Source organism: Ochotona curzoniae, unplaced genomic scaffold (assembly GCF_017591425.1).
Source record: "Ochotona curzoniae isolate NIBS_2020 unplaced genomic scaffold, NIBS_Ocur_1.0 patch371, whole genome shotgun sequence".
NCBI classification, from domain to species: Eukaryota; Metazoa; Chordata; class Mammalia; order Lagomorpha; family Ochotonidae; genus Ochotona; species Ochotona curzoniae.
In genome coordinates, this window is record NW_024466941.1 from 216,452 (window position 1) to 242,783 (window position 26,332).

The 26,332-nt window shown below is 52.0% G+C and overlaps 1 protein-coding gene across 25 annotated transcripts in view; it reads left to right on the forward strand.

Moving 5' to 3' along the window:
- The window catches only part of LOC121167446 (voltage-dependent L-type calcium channel subunit alpha-1C), a 206,167-nt gene extending 182,282 nt beyond the window's left edge, over positions 1-23,885 (forward strand). For 19 of the 25 annotated variants that reach the window (XM_040996844.1, XM_040996845.1, XM_040996850.1 and 16 more), the window contains 13 exons: positions 373-538; positions 1,060-1,187; positions 2,457-2,553; positions 4,728-4,830; positions 9,175-9,276; positions 11,542-11,669; positions 12,122-12,256; positions 13,669-14,021; positions 17,171-17,299; positions 19,871-19,977; positions 20,290-20,393; positions 21,914-22,252; positions 23,535-23,885. In XM_040996844.1, coding sequence (XP_040852778.1) covers positions 373-538; positions 1,060-1,187; positions 2,457-2,553; positions 4,728-4,830; positions 9,175-9,276; positions 11,542-11,669; positions 12,122-12,256; positions 13,669-14,021; positions 17,171-17,299; positions 19,871-19,977; positions 20,290-20,393; positions 21,914-22,252; positions 23,535-23,825 — 2,182 coding nt within the window. In that variant the 3' untranslated portion in view covers positions 23,826-23,885. Of the gene's footprint in view, positions 1-372; positions 539-1,059; positions 1,188-2,456; positions 2,554-4,727; positions 4,879-9,174; positions 9,277-11,541; positions 11,670-12,121; positions 12,257-13,668; positions 14,022-17,170; positions 17,300-19,870; positions 19,978-20,289; positions 20,394-21,913; positions 22,253-23,534 lie in introns of all 25 variants that reach the window. The other 6 variants (XM_040996855.1, XM_040996853.1, XM_040996867.1 and 3 more) reach the window with 1 other exon arrangement.
- Positions 23,886-26,332: the final 2,447 nt, after the last annotated feature.

Here is a 26,332-nt window from a genome sequence, read left to right on the forward strand (position 1 = left end):
TGGAGTCACGAGGTGGAGGTCACTGTCAAGCCTTGGTTATCTGTTGTAGGATTCATCCATGTTCACCACTAGGCCAAATGCTCACCCTGAATTGTCTTAGTAGTATGTTCATAGAGTGAATATTCACACAGCAGTCAACAGGAATATACTGGAGCTACTAAAACATTGATAAAGAGTGAGTTTTAGGAAAGGAATGATGTTTATACACAGCTTCTGAACATTCAGAATAATGCTTCCTATATTTTCAGCTTTTGTGAGCAATCAGAGTGATAAACACCACACATATCCAGTAATTCCCTGTATGGAGGGTACTCCAACTGCATCTAAGATGTTGATTCCATGGGTCTTGGCTTCATCTCGCCTCTCCCCCAGGTGTGCCACGGGGGAAGCCTGGCAGGACATCATGCTGGCCTGCATGCCAGGCAAGAAGTGTGCCCCTGAGTCTGAGCCCCACAACAGTACAGAAGGGGAGACGCCCTGTGGCAGCAGCTTCGCCGTCTTCTACTTCATCAGCTTCTACATGCTTTGTGCCTTCCTGGTAAGCCAAGGAGGGATTTGGCAGCCGCGGGCGCAGCCCAGGCGCTTAGTCATAGAACCTGATTTGGGAAAAGGAAGTTACTAGGCATGCGCAACCACATCAAGATACAGAGAGGATGTCCTGGGCCAGAGGGAGTTCGCCCATGTTCTTTCTGTCCACTCTTGACATTGTCCCAGAGGACAAAGGGGATGTGTGGAGGCCAGAAGGGAACTTACTCTCTTCTGTAATGCTGTTGAGTCCTTAGGGAAGGATGGTAGCCCACCCCAGGCAGTGTGATATAAGGGACATTTCCGGCCTACATATGGGCTTATGCCATATTATTCTCAGGGGAGCTATAGATCCATTTTAATTTTTGAAAGAGACCCAAGATCTAGGAGCTGGTGTTGAAATAGTGACATGGTTCTGGGATTTAGATATTTTTGCTATTCCACTTTGCATGAACACTGGCTGGTGAAGTGGCGTCAAGTGACCAGGGAATGGGAAAGCCCTCTTGGAGAGCCTCACTATACTGTTTTCTGCAGATCATCAACCTCTTTGTAGCCGTCATCATGGACAACTTTGACTACCTGACAAGGGACTGGTCGATCCTTGGTCCTCACCATCTGGATGAATTTAAAAGAATCTGGGCAGAGTATGATCCTGAAGCCAAGTGAGTGCTCAGAGGGCAGCCTGATCCCCCAAGCTGAGAGGGTACACCGAAAGACCAGACCTGCCAGTTCCATCAGAAACCTGAACTGCACCAGATCGTGGTGTGAAGGGTCAGGGCCCAAGCACCTTGGACTTAACCTGAAGAACTTCTGTCGCTCTCACTGGAGCAGGTGGATAGGAGCTCCTGGTGGCAGGAATGTGTGCTAAGTACAGATGGGCTCTAGTTTCCCATGGCTTGATTTCAGATTTTTTTTTTTTTCAGTTTATGCTGATGTGAAAATATATGCCTGTTGGGTAGGGAACATACTTCGAAGTTCAAGTGAGTGTGTTTCCTTAAGTCAGCAACAGGCAATCCCTTCTTCAGTGCGGGGCAGCAACACTGAGTGTAGCGCCCAGCAGCATCGTGCTCTCTAACTGCTGGGAGTAGTACACTGCGCACTCCCTTTGCTAAGTGATATTTTTAGGCTCAGGGTGTTGAGTGCGTTGTTGATTCACAGTATTTTCTACTAATGATGGGTTTATCAGAATGTGACACCTTCATGAGTCATGTAACATATCTGTTCTATGCTTGTCTAGGGTCTGAAAACACCCTCATACCCAATCACTTTTGATTCACACTCATGAAGCACCATGTAACTGTATAGTTAGATAATAGAAGCAGCAAGTGCCTATTGAGCTTTTAATTGCACTTTTTTTTAGGGAGATATTTTATTTTTATTGGAAATTCAGACATACAAAGAGGAAGAGAGTCGGAGAGGAAGATCTTCCATCCATTAATTCAATCCCCCAGCAGCCACAATGGCCCATGCTGAGCCAATCCAAAGCAAGGAGCCCCGAGCCACTGCAAGAGCGAGTGCAGGTGCAGGGTCCCAAGGCTTTGGGCCATCCTCTACTGCCTTCCCAGACCACAGGCAGGGAGCTGGATGGAAAGTGGGGCTGCTGAGACATGAACTGGTGCCCATATGGGATCCCAGCACATGCAAGGCAAGGATTTTAGCCATTAGGCTACCGTGTTGTGTCCTAATTCCACTTCTAAAATCCCCTCCACCTTGAACATAGCACCGACACGAGGTTGTTTATGATCACCTAAGTATGTGTATTGGTTTGGGAGTTTTGCCATTCAGTTCTACATGGTGCTGGCCAATATGGCAACATCATACAGCGTTCTCCTTAGAGGTGGGTCCCTACCCCTCAGGGATGCTTGAGTCCTTCTGCTGGCAGGTCCCATGGTCTTCTGATGGCTCCTCCTCTTCCCTCCTTCCCTTTGTAGGGGTCGCATCAAACACTTGGATGTGGTGACCCTCCTGCGGCGGATTCAGCCCCCACTGGGCTTCGGGAAGCTGTGCCCTCACCGTGTGGCTTGCAAAGTAAGAGACAACCTGAGTTCATGGGCAGCAGAAAGAGAAACTGTGGGATGCAACACATTTATTGGTCTTGTGACCCCTATAAAAGTATATGGAACTAAAGAAGCTAGTCTGGACTAAGTTAGGTTTGAAGGGTCCTTCTGGACTCAACAGAGGAAAAACAGAGCGATTGTCCAAGTCTAAGTGAACTGTGTACCCAGTCATGAACAAAGCTGTCACTGGGTGTGTTGGGTGGACTGGTCAGTTTCTGCTACTCCAACAGTAGATGCAGCTCAGGCTGTTTGCAAAGGAGAGGGGTGTATTTCGGCTCAGGTTTTGGAGGCTTGTGGTCCTAGCCTGGATGGCCCTGTTGGTTCGGCATCGGGAGAAAGTGTGCTTGCTGACAGAGACTCAGGGCAATGCAGAACGTCACATGGCAAGAGGGAGCATACAGTAGACTGCCTATGTCTCTTCCTAAAGCCACCATCACTGGGTCATGGACCCCACCCAGCGACTGCCAATCCAATCACCTCTCAGGACACCGCCTCTCAGCCTTATGATTAGATCAACTTTCCACCAGCTGGGTGCCAGTAACATATGGGAAACAAGGTCCCCGTGGGGCACCAAGGGCATGTGGGCATTTGGGGCATGTCCACACTTCAGCAGCAGTCTCCTAGTCATTGGAACAGGCTTTGGGATTTCTCCACCCTCAGAGAACCACGTATTGGCTTTGGGCATCTGCAGTAAAACACCCAACTGCCTTACTAGACGGGGGCTCTTCCACTTTTATCAGATTCCTAAGTGAGTCCAGACCCAAAAGGGTTCAAACAAACACCCCTGTATTTAGACATATCTGCTTTGCCCTGGGAGTGAGACCCCCCTCTCTAACGGTGTGTAGCACAGCCCTGAAGGAGAGCATCCCCATCCAACTGTCCTTCCCTTTATCACCCGTCTACACCTACTCTTGGAACAGGAATGAGCCTCCAAAGATTGGGGGGTAAGGACAGGGAATTCTGGAGAAATAAAAACATGACAGAAAGATTCAGTTCTGTACATCATCCACTTGAAAACAGAAGCTTTCCCGATTCTAGGACCAAGAAGAGGTTGCTATGGATCTAACCTGTAGTTTCCTCAACTACACCATTAGCAGGGATGCTACGATGAGCTTCTTGCAGGGCCTCCCTCCCCACAACCACAGTGTGTGCTGTGGCACCTGTTGTAGCATCTTCCAATAGAAGTTTAGCTGGGGGTGAGAAAGGAGGGGGAGACAGTCGTGTTCGGCCAGGTATAGAGGTGCATTTGTTCAGAAGCAGAAGGCAGAGTCAGTGCATTGCCAGTGAGTGGGCCTCTACAAGCTTCTCTTACCTGGACTTTCAATGAATACTGCCTGGAAGGCAGGTACCCAGCAAAGCCTGCCATGCAACTTTACGGTGATCAGGGTGGAAGACGGGGTAGGCGTACCTTTGTTCGGTGGGAGACAGTTTCTAATGAGGGTGCATACCATCCCTGCCCTAGCCGAGCTACTCCCTAGAAAAGGCTCTGGATTTTGCTGAACAATCCCAAACTGGTTGGAGGCAGTGTTGTAGAACTCTCAACCTGGGCCACAGAGAGCCAGTCAGTGGCACGGTGGTAGAAGAAAGTAGGTCTTCACTACAGTGGGCAGAGCAAGGATCTGGACAGCTATTGCTTCATCCCTGGACTTCCTGGGTAGGCTGAGGTAAAGGCTCTTACAGACTGAAGATTGAGACTCAGAGGTGTGTACGCGCAAAGTTCCTGATTGGTCAGCAATCCTGTGATCTTTAGAAAATAACGATGGTGCAGTGGGCCCCGGCCCATAGGGGGTGGTTCTTCCAGGATTTCCTTCCAGATAATACTGGCCATTAAGGTTCTTATCTATTGGAGAAGCAAATGACCCCTGGGGATCACTCTCTTAAATCAGTGAATTTCCTTTTGCTATAAGGCAGGCAAGGACATGTGGTATTAAGGGAGATAGACCAGGACACCTGGGGCTAATGGAAAGGGTATGGCTGAACCATGATTTACATTATAGAGGTTTGGTTTCATGAAGAAATTTCAGTTGGACCCAAGCTTCCCCCCTGCCTGAGTTGTGATGTCCCCTCCTAGTACTTCCCTACATGCTTTATGCTCTTTCGAAGTCATCTGCTGTGGTCACCAGTTTTCGCCCCATCTCCCTCCAGCGCCTGGTTTCCATGAACATGCCTCTGAACAGCGATGGGACGGTCATGTTCAATGCCACCCTGTTTGCCCTGGTCAGGACAGCTCTGAGGATCAAGACAGAAGGTAAGGGTCACCCTGAGCCACTGGGGCCACTGCCCAGAAGACCTAGTGGCCAAAGGGGAGCTCAGTGGCCTGTGGGTGCTGTCTGCCCCTCCCGCCTCACACACCATCAGAGCAAGATGACCTGCACACTGAATGCAAATAAGTCTGGCATGTTGGTGCTTCTTTTGTATCCCGAATGGCCTCTGTGTTCCCAACCTGTTTACCCAGAGCCCTGGCATTGCATCAAACCCAGGCCACCACTCTGACTTACATCTCAAAAGTGTCCTATATAGTTCCCAAAACTCAAGCATTGCCTAGAGCCACCCACAGCCACCCAAAGCCACACCTTAATGGGCTTGGCCTGCAGGTCTGTCTGTCTCTCAAGTCCTCAATTCCCTGTTGCCATGAAAAGGACCTGCCTTGAGAAGGCAACAGCCTGGCAGGTGGTGGATGTGGTGGTGGGCATGTCCTGTAATTATACAGGCTGTATCTGGCATGAGGGAACAGCCCGCCCATGGATGCCTGCCTCCCCCCACCCCTTGTCAGAGTATTATCCTATGTGGCTGCATCCGGCTAAGGTCCCCGTCCGCCAGCTACTGTGCTCCAAGGTGTCCTGTGGGTTGGTAGCTGCCTTGGCTAGGATGGGGACTTGGCTTCCCTGAAACTTGCTGGGTGAGAGGCTTGTGAAGTGTGTCTGCACAGCTGTTTCTCTCCAAGAGCTGCTGGCCTGCTGCAGTGCAGCTGCAAGAGGCTCAGAGAGGCCTGCCGTGACTCCAGCACTCTATGGGTGGGGAGCAGGGTGTGTGCACTCTGCAGCAGGGGCAAGGCTAGTCAGCTGGAGCTGAAGCTTGGAGCACATGACGACAGCCGCCACGGAAAGCACAGATGAGGCCAGTGAGGTGCCTTCTTCAGCACCTCAGAGCACCAGGGCAGGAGGACTTGTAGGATTTTCGTTGACTGAATAAACCAGGGAGGAGCCTCCTTTCCTTGAACTCTTACAGAAAAGCAACAGAAGCATCAAAAACAAAGGGAAAGAAAGCCAGTCCAGCAACATGCCTTGTAGAATCATGAACTAATTATAAGAGATGCTAAGTCAATTGCTACTGCCGAACTTTGAGGAAAGCAAAAGCTAAAAAATAAATCAGAAAGCCAAGGCAGTAATACAGTCTGAAATAAATAGACCTGCTTCTGGCTGCATAAGGGACTAAATACAAACATAATATACATGTGGTCCATCCAAGACAGGAGAAAAATTGGAAGAAAATTCATCAATATGGTGATACTGATTATTGCTGAGTGGCAAGTTATGCCCCCCTTCAGTTTTGTCACTTACACATTTTCTGCTATGCATGTTATTGCATTTGTAATCTGAGGGATGGGTGTTCCTCTCCAAGGGGAGGTGTGATAGCTGTCAAAACTCTGAGTTATTGGCACTCAAAGCCAAGCCTAGTGTCACTTAATGTGGTAAATCTCTTCTCCGTGGAGGAGTAATGAAACACTGACACATAGAAGCCAAGATTCAGCCATGTTGCAGCTACACCACCTGGGCGAACTGAAGCCCTCCTGGATAATGGCAGCTGGGAGCAATGCAAAGGAACCCATAAAGACAGTAAAATCCAGATGACTAAGCTGGAAGTGGGGAGTTCTAAGATAAGTGAAGTCATCGGTGTGCAAGCGATTAGCCTAGTTGTAAGCTCAAGAAATCTTGTACACACAAAGCGCTCTCGAGATGGCCACCAGGGACAAGCCTTCTGCTGAATCAGGGCTTCCCCAGACTCGCTAAAACTCTAGGCCTGAAGAACAAAGGCAAGCTCTCAGAAGATACTGGGAACACAGGCAAGTAGATACCAAGCCTGGGCCTTCAGGCCTCAGCTCTCAGCCGTCAGGCTTTGAAAGCAGCGGAGACTGCTGGGAACCGGGCTTTCTGCAGGGTGCTGATAGCACAACCCCAGTGCAGTGGCAAGCCACACAAGCCTTTCCCTTGCAGCATGGAGGGAAGATGCCTGGGGTCCTTAGGTGATCCTTAGGATGCACAGCTCCACAGATCCTTCTGAGAATATACTGAGACCTGAAACACAATGGAACCCTTTTCAAAGACCCATTAGTTTCTTAGATCTGCCATAACAAGTGTTCCCAACTGAAAGGCCTAAAACTCTTACAAGAAAAACTTAGTGGCCCTGGCATGGTGGTCTAGTGGCTGAGTTCACATCTTGCAACTTCCGGGATCCCATATGGGCACCGGTTCTAATCCCAGCTGGTTCACTTCCCATCCAGCTCCCTGCTTGTGGCCTGGGAAAGCAATCGAGGACGGCCCAAAGCCTTGGGACCCTGCGCCCATGAGGATCGGCTCAGCTCCGGTCATTGTGGCCACATGGGAAGTGAATCAGCAGATGGAAGATCTTTCTATATCACCTTCTCTCTGTATGTCTGCCTTTCCAATGAAAATAAACAAATGAATCTTAAAAAGAGAGACAGAAGAAAAGAACATAAAGGAAAACTTTAGTTTCTCACCATTTGGGAGACCAGCAGTCTGAAATCAGGTGTTGGGAGGGCTTATTTTCTGGGGAAAAAATCCATTGCATGCCTGTCTTCTGCCATCTAGTGGTTACCAGACATGCTTGGGCTCACCGCAGCATCACTCAAACCTCTGCCTAACAGTTCTTTGAAAAAGGGTTCCATTGTGTTTCAGGTCTCAGCATCACTCCAGCCTCTGCCTACACCTTCTCAGGGCCACCTTGCCCGGTGTTTTATTAGGAACCACCCAAGGCCACCATGACCTCATTGTCACTAATGTGGGAAGACCCCATTTCCAAGTGGGCTGCATTGCGGGTTCCAGCTAGACGTGAATGTGCAGGGAGAGAATGTTAGGCAACCATAATCCTTGTGCATGATTTATGTATTAATTGGGACTCTTCTGTTGCGTGTGTTGGAAACTACCAACTGCCTGATCTCAAAGGGACTGGGGGGTTTCCTTAACTGAGCTGCGGAGGAGCTGGGTTTTGCTTCAGGACTATTTGTGGGTGATAGTCCGACGAGGTGTCCAGGAGCCCACCACTCCTTCTCCATCACCTCTGTGGTCCAGAGGTAAATTTCAACCTGGGCAGTCTGATGCCCAATCACCCCCTTTGTTGAGCACCACCTCTCTTCTGCCTATAGGATTTCCTGTGGCCCCCTAACACATCACCACGCTCATCCTCAGCTCTGTGGGTACAGCTAAGGAGTTGCTAGCTTCTCTGCTCAGAATCATGCAGAGCCAAAGTCAGGCTGTGGCTGAAGCCTCACTCCTTTCTGGGGCCTCCAGGAAGAAGTCTCCACCTGCAGACTCTTTCACACTGTTGGCAGGTTTCATTTCTTGCCGCTAAAGGCCCAAAGTCCTCTCCCTATTGGTTGCTGGCTCTTAGAGATCATCTCTCTGAATTCAGTTGACGCTGCGGGCCAAAGCCTAACGCCTCACTCTCCCTCAGCTCCTGACTGGAGAGGACTCCCCACTTCTGTAGGATTCCCATGATTCAGTCAGGTTACCTGGCTCAATTCTGTCTTAACATCCTGGCTGCTGAGGAGCACGCCCATTCAGGGCAGTGAAGTCCTGTGACCAGCTGCAGGGATTAATGTAGACTGAGGATGGGAACACCTTGGCAGTCCCTGCTACCACCACCTAAGCCAGTATCCCAGAGGCCACCTTAGGATGGGCACCTTCTGGAGCCAGTCTATCCAGGAGACCCACAGATAATGGAGAGCTGCTGGAGCCAGCATCCTCTACTTCCTGCTTCCTGCTTCCAGGGTGAGGGCGGCCACCCTTTCCCCACATGGGACTGGGAAGACACAGTCTTCAATGATACAGGTGTGTCCCCACTTGCAGATCAGGTCACCTTTTCCCCCCATCACCCATGACTTCTGTGCAGTCCAGGGAGGCCCATGAGATAAGCTGCTGACACAAGAGCCACCCTCTCTGCTCTGTTGGACACTGGGGCTGAGCAGAGGTGTCTGCTAGGCTGCTGCAGAGCCTGCAGTTCTGTCTGGATACCCTCAGGAACTTCACGCCCCCTTGGGCCACCCATAAGAGAAGCAATATGGCACTGTGGGGGATAGTGTTGGCTGGCCAGGTCAAAGCAATGGTATTGTACAGGGAATAGGAGGCAAGGAGGATGGCAAGAAAATTGAGAGATGAAGAGAAAGAGGAAGGCAGTGGCAATGGCAAGCTTAGCAGAAGGAAGGCAGGGAGAGCAACAAGGAAAGGATATGGAAATGAGGCTCTGGGAGAGGCCAATGTCATCATTCAAGACATCATGTTCATGGATGGACCCCATCGAGCGCCCCCTGTAGGGTGCTTGCTGACCCTTCTGATTTGCACCACCCCTTCTTCAGGAAACCTGGAACAAGCCAATGAGGAGCTGCGGGCCATCATCAAGAAGATCTGGAAGCGCACCAGCATGAAGCTGCTGGACCAAGTGGTGCCTCCCGCAGGCGGTAAGCATCGCTGGGCTTTGGGTGCCTCACAGCTGACCACCCACCCAGTTGGGCAACAGCACTGTGAGAAATGTAGACATGAGCCTCTGCTAGTTCACTCAGCAGGCAAGAGGCCTGCGTTTCCCCATATGCCTCTTTCTCTGGGGCTCAAAGAACCTGTCGCTTAGAAGGGACAGGAACTCACAGCCAGATTGCCAGGTAGGGTGGGTGGGGGGATTGGCTGCAGTCGTGCACAAGGACACGTGTGCATGTATGGGAGAAATTCAAAGGAAATCCACTTGATAATGCTCTAGGGAAGCAAAATCCTTTGAGACCCTGCCTTTCTTTTTCCAAGAGAAGAGTATCTCAACCTAATCAAGCTCAAAGCATCTACCCCCAGCTTATTTTTTTTGGTAAAGAGTATGAAGAGACTCCAGAAAAAAAAAATCCTGGAAAGTGGGATTAAGAGAAAAGTTTATGTTTAAAAAATAAAAAGTGAAACCATTTATATTTTTTTACATGATATGCATTTTTCATGAATTTCTTGAAGATGCTTTGTATTGTTTACAACTCCAGATGAAAAACAAAGATAACATCGCAGCATATCTAATTTGTAAAATACTACCGTAATGCTTTCAGTCTGATATATTTTGTAATGAAATATTTTTCAATGCAAGTGCACTTCAGAATATTTACGGGGAATGCAATTATAAGGTCAGCTTACTTTGGTGCAAAATAATTTTGAAAGCCACATATCTGAGAGGTTTACCAAAAAGTTGATTGAAAATACATGTGAACAATACTGGGTGTGAGATTCAAAATGGGTTTCCACCAGATGTTTTGAAGTGCCCCTCATATCCACAACTGTGCTAGAAGTTATACTTAAGCAATGGCCCTTGCTGTCATACACCCATTTGTCATGAACATGTTCGTGTTTAAAAGGAAATAATGCAAAGCTGGGTATTGTCATCACTTTAAATTCATCATCTGCAAACACAGGCTAAACAGTTACACATGCAAAGCACGAGGGATTGCACACATACACGCAGGCGTGTATGGAACTACGACTTGTGACAGCACTGGAGACACCAATGCCATCCACTGTCGGCAGGGAGATGACTTCCCAAGGCACGAATCCGGCACCAAGTCTAGTCCTTCCATGAATGTACACAGCGTTTACATTTCTGGACAGCTCCAGTGTGTTAAAACCAGGCAGAATAGGTTCATAATGAGTGAAATGAAATTTGATTCTCAGCTCAGATCATTATAAACGGTCGCCTAGTACGACGCAACAGAGCCATCCAGAAGACAAAACTGTAATTTGTGCAAAACACACAGCAGTGCTTAGGCCTGCTGAACGCCGGTAGTACGCCCAAATCACTGTGCCCCAGTGCCTGGCTTCCGTAAGAGGTGATGTCTCCCCTGCTGAGAATCATTTCCCAAAGGAAAGCTGGACAGACTAAAACTCATACCTGGACAGGAGTGCATCTTTGATTTTATTTCCACCTTGTAACATTTCTACGGCATTTCCCCAAGGACTAAGAAGAGTTCATAGAAGAAGCTAAGTAGGTGACATGGCGAGGACAGAGCGGATTTAGAATTCAGACCCAGGTCTGAGGGAGCAGGTCTGTGAGCTGGGAGGGAGACCCATCCCTGCTGTGGAGGTCTCGAGGGAACAGAACAGCCAGCACCAGACCTGAGATCTCACCCAGCCAGCTGTCCCCTTCACTGAGAACTTGGACATGGGACCAGGGGATACAGCCTGGGTAGTAGAAATGGCCCCTTGTAGATTTACCGCCTCCCCACCCTCAAACTCACACTCAAGACACAGACCCAGTAGATCATGCAGAAGCCCAATTGCCCAGCAGGATGCCAGCCAAGCCGTCAGGCACCTAACCTAACAAAACCGAGACTCCAACAAGAGGAAAGTCCTCCCTCCATCAACCTCCCCCTTCCAATCTGGAAGCACAAGCTTTGGGCTCAAACAAGAACAATGCCAGATAATTTTCTTTTTAATAAAGAGGGGAGGCGAGAATAAGGTATACTTAGTATGTGCATAAATTGTTTGCAGAAGGAATTTCTGAAAAAATACTCGACAAACTAATGAGCTGCTGGGAGGTGCTGGCTAAGCAAGGGGCTGCAGTTGGAGCCTCTTCTCCTGTCTGTTTCCTCCCATGAGCCCTGGGCCCTCACCACCTCTCCAACAAGTACTGGGAAAACATGAAAAGACACCTGGGTGGTCCTATTCTGCCTCTGACTTCCCCCTTCTCTCTGCATCTATCCCAGATGATGAGGTCACAGTTGGCAAGTTTTACGCCACCTTCCTGATCCAAGAATACTTCCGGAAATTCAAGAAGCGCAAAGAGCAGGGGCTGGTGGGCAAGCCCTCCCAGAGGAACGCCCTCTCCCTTCAGGTGAGGAACTGGGGTACTCGAGGGTAGGGTTCGCAGCTCAAGGAAGACCCTGACCTCCAATAGATCCCCCAGACCCCTTGCTGGGGAAAGTATCCCTCGTGTTCCAGGCTCTCTGGAGGTGGCTGAGAGGTGGGGGGGAGTGGATGTGGCTTCTTGCCTCCACCTGACCCTGTATGCAGACACTGCCCTGCACGGGCCTGCGTGCTCTCATGAGTGCTGTTAGACTGGTGGCCCTGTTTCCCGCTGCATGGATGAGCAGCCTGGGTCCACGTGGAGACCCTGGGGGCCTGCCCTCTGGACACACAGATAGACACACTTTCTACAAGTGGACCTGCTGCTGAAAAAATGGTGGGCTGAGTGGCTGGGGGAGGAACAACTAAAACCTGCAGTGACATGGCACGAAGTATGTGTGACAAAGGCTTGAGGTCCCCACATGTGCCTCTGGCTTCCAGGCTGGCCTGCGCACTCTGCATGATATTGGGCCCGAGATCCGGCGGGCTATCTCCGGAGACCTGACAGCGGAGGAAGAGCTGGACAAGGCAATGAAGGAGGCTGTGTCTGCGGCCTCCGAAGATGACATCTTCAGGGTAGGTGGCCGCCATGGGGCTGCTCTTTTCCTTTACAAAGCTCGGTTGGGGTCAAAGTGGGCAATGCTGGTGCTGTGCCAAGAAAACCTGGGAAAGTGTCCTTAAGGCAGAAAACCCTCCGCTCCGTGGCCGTCCACAGCTTGCCCTGTCCAGCCGTGCTCAGGTCTGCTCCTTGGCCAAGCCTGGCTCCCTGTCCAGCCAGGGCTCCTGGGGTGCAGCAGCTACTCCTGGGTGTCACTGGCTCATGGAATAGGGGAAAAAGCTGTTTGTCTGGGGAAAGTATTTCCAAGGGGAGAGGGTCTACTGTTTTGGAAGTTGCAAATTGGTAGTTCCTGGATCAATTCTAATGAGAGGACCTGATTTGTTGGCCACTATTTTAGAAAGCTGGTACATTCAAGAGAAAAATCCAGAATTTTGATTTCTCTTGAAAAAAAAAACTCTCAACATTTTGGGCTTGTGGTCCCAGAGGCTGGCATAAAGTGGCATTACCCTGTAAGACAGAACATCTGTTCTATAGGTCACAAAAGCCCCCTCCAGCCCTCCTTCCTTCTCTGTTCTGACAAGTGGATGCTGACTAGCAGGTGCAGTAGTGAAACCTGCCAATAGCTGGGTGGGAATACCAGCTCTCTCTCTTCCCCAGTGACCCCTTTCATGTCCTGAGCATATCTGGCTACAAGTCCTATAAGAGAGAACGTATCAAGCATAATTGCAGGGCAGGAGGGCACCCAAATCTGTCCCTGCAGCCCCTGGAGCCCAGCTCCTGGTTCTGGGCCAGCCCATCCTGCTTATGGGACCCTTACCTCCATCCTCATCTCCAATGTTTTCCATCACGAAATGACCCTGGGGACACATCCTCATGTTACTACCCCCCAACAAGACCCCAGAGAGTATGACTCCATCACCCCAACCCAGAGACATTCTCAGACCAGAGGACTGGGCCGTCCTTGCACATGCTTGCACAACTGCTTGCACAGGATAAGGAAAGCATGTTCGAGGTGGGAAGAGGAAGCACTGGTTTCCGGTTTTCCACATCCAATAAATGCTTGGGAGGAAAGGATGCCATATTCAGGTTACTACTGGGTAACTCTGGGCTAACATATTTTCTCCCATGGCAAGCACAAAGTACAAACTGTGTGTTCTGCTTTGAGGGTGGTCACCCTGCACTGTCGTCAGGAATAGGGCCTGTACTGAGAACTACCAGGACAGCTGTCAGCCTCAGCAACTGTCCTGACAGTTCCTACGGGTGTCCCCACCAGACACATAGGGGATGCCATGAATGTCTGCGTATCTGAGTACCTCCCTCTCCCAAGCTGCCCACACCTGCACCCCTGCCGTCTGGGGCTTCTGTGGTCCTGCTCCTGAGGGAAGCAGGTGTGGCTCAGGGGCTTCACCTCCTCCTGTCTTATCTACAGAGGGCCGGCGGCCTGTTCGGCAACCATGTCACCTACTACCAAAGCGACAGCCGGAGCGCCTTCCCCCAGACATTCACCACACAGCGCCCACTGCACATCAGCAAGGCGGGCACCAACCAAGTGGACACTGAGTCGCCCTCCCACGAGAAACTGGTGGACTCCACTTTCACCCCCAGCAGCTACTCGTCCACTGGCTCCAATGCCAACATCAACAATGCCAATAACACCGCCCTCGGCCGTCTCCCTGGCCCTGCTGGCTACACCAGCAGTGTCAGTACCGTGGAAGGCCATGGCCCCCCCTTGTCTCCTTCCCTCCGGGCACAGGAGATGGCATGGAAACTCAGCTCCAATAGGTAAGTGCGGGCGGGGCACCCATGGCTTGTGTACAGGCCTCCCACACTGCATCCTGGGCCCATCTGATGGAAGGGCACTTGGGCTCCCGGGTTGGCTTCTAAAGTCCCAGAGTCCTGTGTGAGTGATGGCACCGGTGGAGGCCCACACTCAGGACAAGCCCACCTGGCCCCTTGACCAGTCCTGTCACACAGGATGTGTTCCCTAAACACCTCTGGCCTTCCTCAGCAGGGTGGACCAGGAACCCGTGAGATGTCTGGGTTGCGCTACACAAGAGAGTGTACCCACAGTCCTTGCCCACACTTTTGTCTGAGCCTGGTCAACTGAGACAGCAGCACCATCACCCTCACTCCTTTCTGACCCCATGCCAGCCTGTCCATGGAGAGCATGTTTGGATGACAGGAAGCCCATTGTCCTCCAGGGCACAACAACTCCTGGTGGTCTTGACTGTGTCATCTGCCACCTGCTGACTCTCTGTGTCCTTGCCTGCAGCATGCCCTTCCCTGCCATGATAGGGTAACAGGTGCCTCTCTCGGGACTTGGGGTCCCTGGAACTGTAGTCTGGGCCTCTGCAGAGCCTCCTCCTTACTGACCTTCCCCAGATAAGAAGACAGTAACATACCTCCATGGCTTGGATGTCAGCTTCATTTTCTCTGCCTCCCTGCTTATAAAATAACTGAGAGAGATGCCTGGATTTCTTTCCAAGCTTAAGGGCGAGTGTCATGAAGGTGCTCCCTGTAGGAGTTGGCATCTGGTGCCCTCCAGCTGCCACAGCATTTAATAGAGGCTGAGAATGGCAGGCAGGCAGAGAGGCCATCCACCCCGCCTTACCTTACTCTCTGCAAGCCTGGCCAGTGAGTCCTTGGGCTCAGGGCACGTCCCCCCATCCTGTGCTTAGGGCAGTGTACCCTGCTTCAACAAGCTGGCTTCATGCGGGCATGCACCTTGCTTGCTCTCACTTCCCTCTTCCATAACCTTCAAAACTCAGTCCTGCCACCGCATTCTCCCCTACTCACTCTATCAAAACCCCCCTTTTAATTTATTATTTTTAATATTTAATTCCTCCACACACAATGTTTTTACCTATATTATTACAATACTGTAGTTCTTCAGCAACAGTCACAAGTCCATCATTCTGCTCCTTAAGTATATCATGACATTGTAGGTATAGAAAATGGTAGAAAGCCCAGCATCCTATTGTCAAGATATATTTAACAATCTCAAAGTCCTTCTTTGATTGGCGGGCATAGGTGCAACTGCAATGAATGTTCACTTCTTGGTATATTAGACTCTAGCCCCAGAGCTGAGGCAAATATAAGAGCTCTAGGGGTGTGTGTGTGTGTGTGTAAGTTTGCCTTATATCAGAGGGAACATATGACATTTGTCCTTTTGAAAACCCTCCTCTTTTAAAGATTTATTTTTCTTGAAAGCATTACACAGAGAAGAGGAGAAAGACAGAGACAGAGACATCTTCCCTCAGCTAGGTCACTCCCCAAAGGGCCACATAGCCTGAGCTGGGCCACTCTAAAGCTAGGAACCAGGTAGGTTCTTCCCTATTTCCAACATGGGTGCAGGCGGCAGGTGCACAAGGACTTGGGCCATCCTCTGCTTCTTTCCCAAGCCATGAGCATCAAACCAGATTGGAAGTAGAGCTGCCGCTATTCCAACTGGCACCCACAGAGGACACTACATTACCCTACTATGCCACCTCACTAGTCGCAGAATCCCTTCCTAGGGAGGCTCTTTATGCCCCTCATTAGCATCCCAGGGCACTACATATCGCCTGCTGTGAGAGTGCCTGCTGGAGAGGAGTCAGGGCAGAAGACAGCAGAGATCTTCTTCCCCCCATGGATAAGGCTGACAATGAAACTTAACACATGCAAGGCACTGCGCACGTCTAATGGCTCACTAAACATAAGAACAACCATCAGGGTGCTAAGAGGAGAAGGACTCTCTAGTCCTTCCTGGGCCTTAGCCTTCCCATCATAGCTCAAGGTGGATGTCTTGGACTGTAGAGACAACATTGATGTCACTGAGAACTTAATAGCATGCTCTTCCCAAGAAGTGGTGTCACCTGCCTATGGCCACCATTCTAAGTCCAACTCATGCCATTGTTCCTGGCCATACACACACACTGCATGCCTCTCCTCCCACTGGTGCTGGAGCCCCCAATACTCCTCTTCCTTATCACTGTGCTGGCAGATGGGCCACAGCCTCCGCTCCCCCACCCTGAGAGCCATCTCCCAGGTGCCTGAGTTATTCCCAGGCCCAAGGTCAGAGTAAGAGGGGACGCTGACCCAGTGCTCAGCTCCCAGAGACTGCAGTGGTATCTTCTCAGACACCTTCAGGGGCCAGAGGACAGACTCGGCCCCAGCACATGAGACAAAAAGGACAACAGTTAAGGGCCAATGACTGGGAAGAGCCCCAAGCCCAAAGCCCAGGGAGGTGCTGTTCCTGAGAGGGCACGTTACAGCGCTTACCGCATTACCACTGAGCCCAGGGGAAAACCGGGGCTCGTCCCTCTAGCCAGCAGGACGCATCCTTCATGCCACCTGAGCTTTCAGCATTCAACAGTGCCAGGAAGTTCTTGGCTGGTCCAATACACACCTGAAGGATGAGCCATCAGCAACACGGGGAAGGCACGGCCCACTCACTGGGCACCCTGCCCTAGAGGACAGCCAGGACCCTTTTCTAAGAGTTGGTCCTACCCACCCTGAAAAACAGTAGGCCTGTGAGTGGGACAGAACACAGGTTGTTCTAGGTTTATCCAAAGGGAGATTAGAAACTGAGGCAGGCTGTGGGCCAGAGGGGAGGGGAATTGTGGGTAGCCTAATAGAGCCTCAACCTTGGTTCTGTGGATTCATCAGTGACTACACAAGGAAGACACCGTGTGTGGATGAATATATATGCGATTGTGAATGTGATATGCATATGCATGTGTGTAAGGTGTGTGTGTTGCACATGAATGAGTGTAAGTGTGAATTCAGATATATGAATGAATGTGCATGTGTGTGTGGTGGGTGGGTGTGTACGAGCTCATAGGTGAGTGTGTCCCTGTGTGTGTGTGTGTGCGTGCGTGGCACCTTCCTGGCTGGGGGAAGGGGTAGACGGCTGGCCCCTCCTGAGCTCTGCTCCATCCTGCATGGTTTAGGTGCCACTCCCAGGAGAGCCAGCTAGCCATAGTGTGTCAGGATGCCACATCCCAGGACGAGACGTACAACGTGAGCATCCACGAGGACGCCGAGTACTGCAGCGAGCCCAGCCTGCTGTCCACAGAGATGTGAGCCTGCCGTTTCCTGTTCCACAGGGGCCCTGACGCCAGAGAAGGGCAAGGAGGGTGCAGGGCCTCCTCTGGCCCAGATACCGCAGCAGGGGGAGGAGGGGGGAGAGCTCCAAGAGCAGTCTAGCACCCACCGTGCACCTGCTGTCACAATGGGGGCTGAGACACTGTCCCCAGCACGCACCCAGACCCGTTCCACGGGCTCTTCCTCACCCCCAAAGTGCTCCTGAGGAGCCATGGGAACATTTTCTGCGAGCCTCAGGGTTTTGTGAAGAGCCCGTTCTTACAAGGCTGCCAGCGGGGATACTGATGCAGTGCAAGGTGCTGCCTGTGGTGCCTTCCTCCCACAGGGGAGGCTGGGCTGCTCTGCTCCTGAGTCCAGCTTCCTGCCACCCCGGGAGGCAGCCACCGGGGACGGCTCGCCTGGGAGATGCAGACTGAGTTTCCTGGACTGTCCAGGCATTTGGAGACTGAATCCCCATTTCCCTGTCTGTTTTCTTCAGATTCAAAAAATCAGTAATACAGCTTTCCAGAAGAGGGCACTGGTAGCAAATGTAGGGTTGAGATGGTTGGTTCTTGTTTTTTTAGAGGCCAGCATCTGGCCTGCAGGTCTGGATGGATGAGAGGTTGAGGCAGTTGGGAACGGTCCTCACTTTTAAAGGCACAGCTGAACACACTGCGAAATGCCAGAGGGGGTCTGCTGAATTACCAGCACACAGCTGTGTGCACCGTGTCTGCTTCCAACGTGTGCTTATGACTGCAGGTGACCTTCACAATGAAAGCTCTCAAGAAAGCTTTCTGGATTTTGGTGGTGTGGGGAGGCGGCAGAGGGGGGAGGTTGTGTGGTGGTAGAGGCAGGGTAGAAATGCAACACAGGCCACCAGGGAGTGACGGGAGAGTAAGAGTAGCACAAGATTTTCTTTGTCCCTGATGAGAATCTGGCAAGTGAGGGAAAACTCTGGAAGGAGTGGCCAACACCACAGCTTGTGACAACTCAGTGGACCCCTGTGCCTTTGTGCCCCATCAGCAGAGGTGAGGCGGGGAGAGGAGAGATGGGGGGTAAAGCACCTGCTGTTTGAAGCATGGAGAGAATGGAGCCTAAAGTTCCCCCAAAGTCCCTCTGAATTGGAACTGTGAATTTATTTTTATTTTGTTGGAAAGGCAGAGACAGACAAGATCTTCTATCCACCAGTTTACTCCCCAAATGCCTACAACAGCCAAGATGTGTCAGGTTAAAGCTAGGAGCTTAAAACTCAACCTGGGGTTTCCCACATGGGTGGCGAGGAGCCATCACCTGCCGTCCCCTCAGCCTGCTTCACAATGCACATCAGCATGATCGAGCGCTCAGGAGCTGAGACAGGACTCCCGTCCAGGCACTCCGACATGCGTGCTTCACAAACAGCATTTTAAAATCTGCACCAAATGCCTACCTCTAAATGAACTTGGCAGTGCAAATGAATGCATGTTCACATGTCCTGGCAAAGGGAAAGCACAGGTCTTAATCCATTTCTGCCACATCTGGGGTGCCTGGTGCATCCGGGAAGTAACTCTGCCAAGTCATTCACTAGTGTCTGGACTCAAGGAGGGTTTGCAAACTGATTTGGAAGTTGGGAGGATCTGAAAAGAATGATGCATGGCTAACTGTCTAACTGCCCACAGGAGAGTGGAGAGGTGTTCAGAGAGGGTCCGGGGGCAGGGCAGGGGGACCGTCAAGGGTAGGACAGCCGAGCTCAGAGCAGCTGGGTCTGCAAGAACCATGCAGCTGGGCTAAGAAGAAAATATGGTCAGGAAGGTATGCCTGGTCAAGAAGGATGCACACGTGTGACCTTTACTTTGACCAACATCCCTGTGCATCTGTATATGAATGCACCAAGTTAGTACTAGAAGCAAGGTGCACTCAGCCATGAGGGCAGCACATACCTTCCCAAGGTAGGAGGGAGCCATGGGCACCTGCTTTTCCAATGCAAGCAAGTCCATAAGGAACTGGGAGACCACCACAGTGGGTTGTAAACTTGTGCCCTTGTAGTCAAATAGAGCAAATGAAGGTGGACTAGATATGTTTAGAGTCTACCCATCAGGGTAGGGTTAGCGTGTGAGAATGCCTTCCATTGGGTCTGTAAGTGAGTCAAGTGTCTTTCGTACTGTCACCCTTGAAAGGCTTGGCAGCCATTTCTGAGATGTCCCCCAAGATTCCTCCCAGCCTTGCCGCTGACTGGTGTGACAGGGGGTGCTGGGGCTGAGGCTGAGGGCAGCGGGTAGACAGCACTGGCATCTGTGAACACAGGAACCTAGGCAGCTTTGAAAGGATCCTGGGGCCTAAGAACTTGTCCAGCTTTGTCCCAAGAGTGCTCCTGCTGTCTCCCTGAAATCGGAAACGTGGGGCTCACCTCGTAGGCAGTGGATGGAGAACCGGTCCTGGCAGCACAGAAGATTGCTGCCCCTCCCCAACCTGCACAGCAGCACCCTGGCATGGGGAGGGGTGGGGGACTGCTCCCAACAAGGAAGTAAAGTGCTCTCTGGGGATGGAACCCTTCTCTTCTGGGAATGAGCCCTGAGAATTCTGTGTTCTAGGCTTTCCTACCAGGACGATGAAAACCGACAACTGACAGCCCCGGAAGAAGACAGGCGGGACACAAGGCAGTCTCCAAAGAAGGGCTTCCTGCGCTCCGCATCGCTAGGTAGGCACCCCCTATCCCCACTGAGCGGAGGCAGCTGCCCAGTACAGCACTACGTGCCAGGTCAGGTACCTGCGGATGGCTTGCCACAGAGAAACCCATGAAAAGGATTTCCAAAGTTGCATTTCAGGATCACAAAGACAGGGCTTGTGGGGAGGGTGCCTGGGCCTGGACTGTCCTAGATGTCTTCGAGGTGCAGCCAGGGGAAAAGAGGAGGTGTGTCTGAGGGTGCTGGTCCTGCTGCGTGTGGGTGTGAGCTGTGACAGCCATGTCCTTGTTTCCTGCCATGATCCCCTTCTCTTTGTGGCCCTGCAGGTCGAAGAGCTTCCTTTCACCTGGAATGTCTGAAGCGACAGAAGAACCAAGGGGGGGACATCTCTCAGAAGACAGTCCTGCCCTTGCACCTGGTCCATCATCAGGTAGCCCCTGATTCCACACAGGCCACCCAGCCCCCACCGAGCACGGCCCAGAGAGCTCCCATCATGTCACTTCCCACGAGGTCTCAGATCCCTGGCACAACCCACCATGGTGCCCTTGCCTTGGCACAGGGTCTGTGAGGTGGCAGAGTGGGGCAGGCTCTGTGGGACCAACATCTGTGAGATGCTTCCTTCTTGTACACTTTAACTGTTCAAAGATGCACCCAGTGAAACAGAAATGATACAAGCACCTCCCAGCCATGTGGCCCAGGGTAGGGGGTGCTACTCAGAGAGAAGAGCTCCTGAGAAATTCCCTGGATGAAATAGCTCCCGATCTGACTGCAGCTGGGGCAGGGAGGGGGAGGGGAGCGGGGCACAAACATCTCTGCATCTCAGGTCAGACTTGCCATGCCTAACCACACCCCAGCCCCCAGGTAAATCAGGAATTGAAGCTGCTTCCAGCCTCTCTCTCTTTTCAATCATCTGCTCCCCCACCCACCACAGACCTAAACTCAAGGATGCTTTGGTACTTAAAGGCATTCAACTGCCAAGCATAGCTTAGAACCCACCTAAGATGGCCACCTGGATGTGGCCAAGTTGGTATTACTTCAGCTCAAAGAAATACATTGCTTGGTTTAGCCTGTGTAGCACTACCCAAGTGAGAAAAATTTCTGCTGGGCTTTCCACACTCCTGCTCATAGCCTGTGCTTCTTACAGCTCCCCATCAGGTGCTGGGATCCGGGTTGGGGTGGGTGACGTGGGCAATCGTGTTTGCCTTAGGAGTTTACTAGCAGTTGGCTTCACCCATCCTTTCTGATTGTACTGGGAGGCAAGGTGAGGCATCCTTCCTCGCTTGTATTATCTGTCTGCTTCCCGGCCCCTCCACAGCACCACCCTCTGCCACCCCCGATCCTGGTGGAGTGGCACACGCTGAGGGACCACGTCCTGACAGCAGCTGTGCTGCAGGCCATGTCCCCCAGGATGACAGCACGCAAACATGTACAGTTTTCTTAATATGACAGTGGGAGGCTTCAGCAATGGCTGCCAGGCAGTCTGAGTGAGAGGTTGGCAGGGTTGGACTCAAGGCTCTTTGCTGTTATAAAAGGGAGAATCACAGGCACTGACTTTGGACACTGGACTTCATTACCAACCTGCACCCCCGTGAGCCCCATCAAGGCAGACTGACATGGCACCTCTGTCCTGCATATACCCAGGATGCAGAGTCACCATGTGCTGTAGTGTTGCAGTGAGTCAGCTAAGAACCAGAGCATGCGCAGCTAGCAGTCAAAACAAAGCCAATGACCTTGATACCACCTCACGGTGGCTTCCTCAAGTGAGGTCCCTCACTCCAGGAAGACTCAACTGACCATGAAAAGTAATTTGAGATCTGTGAAGCCCAGGCCAGGCCTTGAGCGAGGGCAGCTGGGGTGTATCCAAGGGCATGTAGATCTAGCTAGATGACAAGAGCTTTGTCCCTGTCAAGCCACCCCCTGTAACTTGCACCTCTTGTGTGTCATCCACAGGCATTAGCAGTGGCGGGCCTAAGCCCTCTCCTGCAGAGAAGCCATTCCCCGACCACCTCGCCCCGGCCCTGCACCACACCCCCCGCGACACCAGGCAGCCATGGCTGGCCCCCACAGCCCATCCCCACCCTGCGGCTGGAGGGCGCCGAGTCCAGCGAGAAGCTCAACAGCAGCTTCCCATCCATCCACTGCAGCTCCTGGGCTGGGGAGCCGAGCCCCTGCAGAGCGGGCAGCAGCAGCACCATCCGGAAGGCCCGGCCTGTCTCGCTCACAGTGCCCAGCCAGGTTGGGACTCAGGGGAGGCAGTTCCATGGCAGTGCCAGCAGCCTGGTGGAAGCGGTGAGTGAGTCTGAGCTGTGTGGCAGATGCAGGGGAAGGGCACAAAGACTAGAGGATCGGGCAGGGGGCGGTTGCTTTTGTGCCCGCAGACTGAAGGTTGTCCCCACGTCCCAGGGCCCACAAACACCATCCCTCTCAGGGCCTGCAAAGAGGAGCCAGGGTATACAGTGTTGACCACATGGCACCGTGGAGGCAACGCACTGGGGCAGAGGGAGAAAGCCCTGAAGCAGGCCAGTGAACCCCAAGACACGGGTGCCTCAGTACCTCATGTTAACCTGGGCCGCTCTCTCTCTCTCTCACACACACACACACGAGCGTCTCGGGCCCTCTGGAAAACCTGATATTTTTATAACCTCTAATACACAGCCAGGGTTGAGTGGCACCAGTGGCTCCACTGTCCTCCACCCAGTCTGGGCATTCAAACACTATCTTGGCACCACACATTTGAGGGTTCCTTTGACAAATCAGAACAAGCCCAGAGGAAGATGACCTAGGGAGAGCCTGGGCCAGAGCAGCTGGCTCACACAGACAGGTGGGCTGGCTCTGGTCCCTGAGGAAGAGCCATCTGATGAAGCCTGCCTTACACTGAGAGGTCTTCCCTAGAAAGCATCACCTCTCGTACCCCTGGGGCAAGAACAGACTGCAGTTTCACCAGGCCTGGGATCCCTATGCCCTGTGTTGGTGTGTGTGCTGGGCTAGGTATGGGTGCAGGATTCTGCATGTGTGAGCTCTCCCTAGGAATAGCAGACAGTGATAAGCCTTCAGGCAGGAGTTGGGGAAGGTGCCAGAGTGGAAGCCAGCGGGGACAGGCCCATGTGAGTCCCCAGCAGTGTGTGGCAGGCACTATCCTCTTGGGAGCTGATGCTCCCGGGATGTGGAGGGTCATCCCCAGCCCTTCTGGGCAGCCAGAGATGTGCGGATGGGTGTGTGGTACCATGCATGTCCTTGCCAGGATCCTCAGGCCCGGGGAGACAGCCAAGTGGGTTGGGGCAGTTAGCAGTTTTTTAGTTCCCCCCGGGAGGAGGAGGATTCCTTGTGGAGTGTGTTATGAATGGCCTGTACAGCAGAGCATCTCCTATGGCCTTCCCTTGCTCCTTCCCCCGCGGCCAGCACTACATCCTGTGGCCAGACCCCATCTCTATTTCCCTGGGAGCACCACCCTCCCCGACACCCCTAGACCAGCACAATTGCTTTGCCACAGATTGCCCTGCAAGCCCCTTACCCCAGATCAGCTCTGCTGATAATAATTTCCCTCTGTGCTTTTCCCCCCACGACCCTTCAGGTCTTGATATCAGAAGGACTGGGGCACTTTGCTCAAGATCCCAAGTTCCTCCAGGTCACAACCCAGGAGCTGGCCGACGCCTGCGACCTGACCATAGAGGAGATGGAGAACGCGGCCGATGACATCCTCAGTGGGGGCGCCCGGCAGAGCCCCAACGGCACCCTCTTACCTTTTGTGAACCGCAGGGACCCGGGCCGGGACAGAATGGGGCAGAGCGAACAGGACGCGAGCAATGTGCGTGCCCCCCGGTGTGGGCAGAGCGAGGAGGGCCTCGCAGACCACAGCCTGTAAGGTGCAGGGGCCCGGGGGTGCGGGTATTATTATTAATTATTATTATTATTTTTGTCTCAATGTTCCTAATGGGTTCGTTTCAGAAGTGCCTCACTGTTCTCGTGACCTGGAGTTAACCGGAACAGCGTCTTCATTCATTTCTGTTGGGATGAGAAGCAGGTTGGGAGGTGTGGAGCCCTCTGTGTTTGCACATCTAGAGGCGAGGAGGAGAGAGTAGACTGGGAGGGGAGTGACCAGCCGGCAAGCTCTGCTGCGAGGGCCTGTCCCTGGGCTGCAGAGAGAGAACCTCGGCTTCCTGTGATGGCCCTCACTCGCCAGAAGGACCCTGACGCAAACGGGTGTCTCTCAACTTTGCTTGTAAACAAAACAAAACCCATTTGCACATACTCCGTATGAGCCTCACTGTCTCCATTAGAGCCAGACCCTGTGGACTGGGCCAAGGGCACAGGGCAGGACTTGGGGCGAGGATCCCTGTGGACACAGGAGGGGCGAGGACGTGGCAGGAGGCACTGCGCGGGGTGCCCTTGAAGTCCTGCCCCTCGCTCCAAGTGTCCCTACTGGACCTGTCTCCTGATGGCGCCCACCTCTGCCTACTGGGGAGTGCCCAGCTGGGTGGCGCACTGGCACCAGGGTCAGGGCCAGGAGCTGGGGCCTGCAGCGCGCAGCCAGACAGGGTGGCGGTGCTGCGCGTGTCTAGCGTTCTTGCATTTGGTGGTTTGCCTTTTTTTTTCTTTTCTTTTTGGACAGCATGTTGCAGTTTTCATGTTTTATTTTTTAAATCATTCTAATTTTGCTTTCCCAGGGGGAGAGGTGGAAGAAGAGCTTTGATCTATTTTGTGGCTGCCCACTTTCCTGCCTTCACTTTGCATATATAAATCTGGTTTGGGTTTTTGTATTATTAAAAGGTTGTGGGTCATTTGGCCCGAGGAGAGAGGCTTTTTTTAGAAGCCGTTGTAGGAGTTTTACCAGCCGTTGTGTACGCTCCCAGATTTGTTCTTTTTTCTTTTTGTATTTAATTTTCTGGTTTGGTTTAGATTTATAATTTAAAGGTAATTGGCGATGCACTTGATAAGGTCTTGCACATATCCGGGTGATGGAGCTAGGTTCCGTTATGCTGGTGAGTGGTGAGTGCAGGGGGGAGGGAGAGTGGCTGAGTGTGTTTGTGTGTGTGTGTGTGTGTGTGTGTGTGTGTGTGTACCCACACGGTGTCTCACTTCCCCTTCTGGTTGAGCTGTGGGAAGGTCTGAGTGTGGGGCCATTGGAGAGCAAAAACCAACCACTGGCTTTACTTCTGAAACGGCAATCAGTAACTGCATTTTCTGTCCCACAAGATATGCAAAAACAATGCAATAATATTCATTTTAAAAGTAAAATTGTGAGTTGTGTTGGCATTAAAACTGTATTTAAAAAAAAAAACACCACAGAGAAATTTAAGGGAAAAACACAAGACATTTTTGCTTCAATATATTCCGTGTAATGTTTTATTGCATTGACAATGTTTCTGTTGAAGAAACCGTTATACTTGAATTCAGGTCAGTTTTCAGTATTTTTCAAATATTTTTTTAAAAAACTGAATTGCAATTGTGCCAAGCGAATATACTGAACTGAATTAAGTTTGTTTTTGAATTCACTTGTACGTTTTGCTGCATGTAAAGTAAATCATTTCATATTTGGAGTGTCACGCGCTTTTCTCTGTGCCTGGGGAGGGGATGCTGCCTCTAATGTGTGCCCCGAGCAGAGGGCCTGCCCAGGCCAGCCTCCGTGCTGCTGTCCCCCCGTGGGCTGGGACATCACTGTTTTGCATATCTTGTGCGTGCTTGCATTACCCTCCGTCCACAGCACAGCTCGCCCTGAGAGACCAGGTGTCATTCTGTTTCTCCTTCCTCTGCTTCTGAGCACAGCCCTTCCCCACGTGGAGCAGCGTGGCATTCTCATTGGCCTCTTTGTCACGGGGTTGTGTCTGTACCCGTCTGTGCAAGAGATGGTTCCCTCCCAGTGGTGCCCACTGACTGACAGCATAGCAGGGAGGGGCCTCTTCCTTCCCTTTGGATGGCTGCTCTGCTCCAGCGGGGCCTAGAAAAAGGCACCTGAGCAAAACCTGGCTGCACTCAAGAGTCAAGGTCATGACTGTCTCCTCTTCCCTCTCTTCCCTTCCACGGCTCTGCCTTGAGAGCCGCCTACGGTGTGCAGGAGCAGAGGAGGGGACCTGGACACAGGGACGAAGCACCAGGAGCTCCCAAGACAAATGAGTTTCTTGGAGGTGCAGGTAGGCCCATTCAAGTCAATCCTATTGGAGCTGTGTCCTGCAGGTCTGTCTCACCCACGATGTTTCTAAGGGAACTGACTGGGGGAACTAGGACCCACCAATTCACCCCCGACTTACCCGCTGGCTCTCTTCCATTCCCCCATCAGCCCTTCTTGGCCCAACTACAAGCACAATAGAAATGAGCGTGGTGGGCAGTGTGCTCCTCAGGGAAGCTGAGCTGCACCTTCAAGCGCCGATTCCT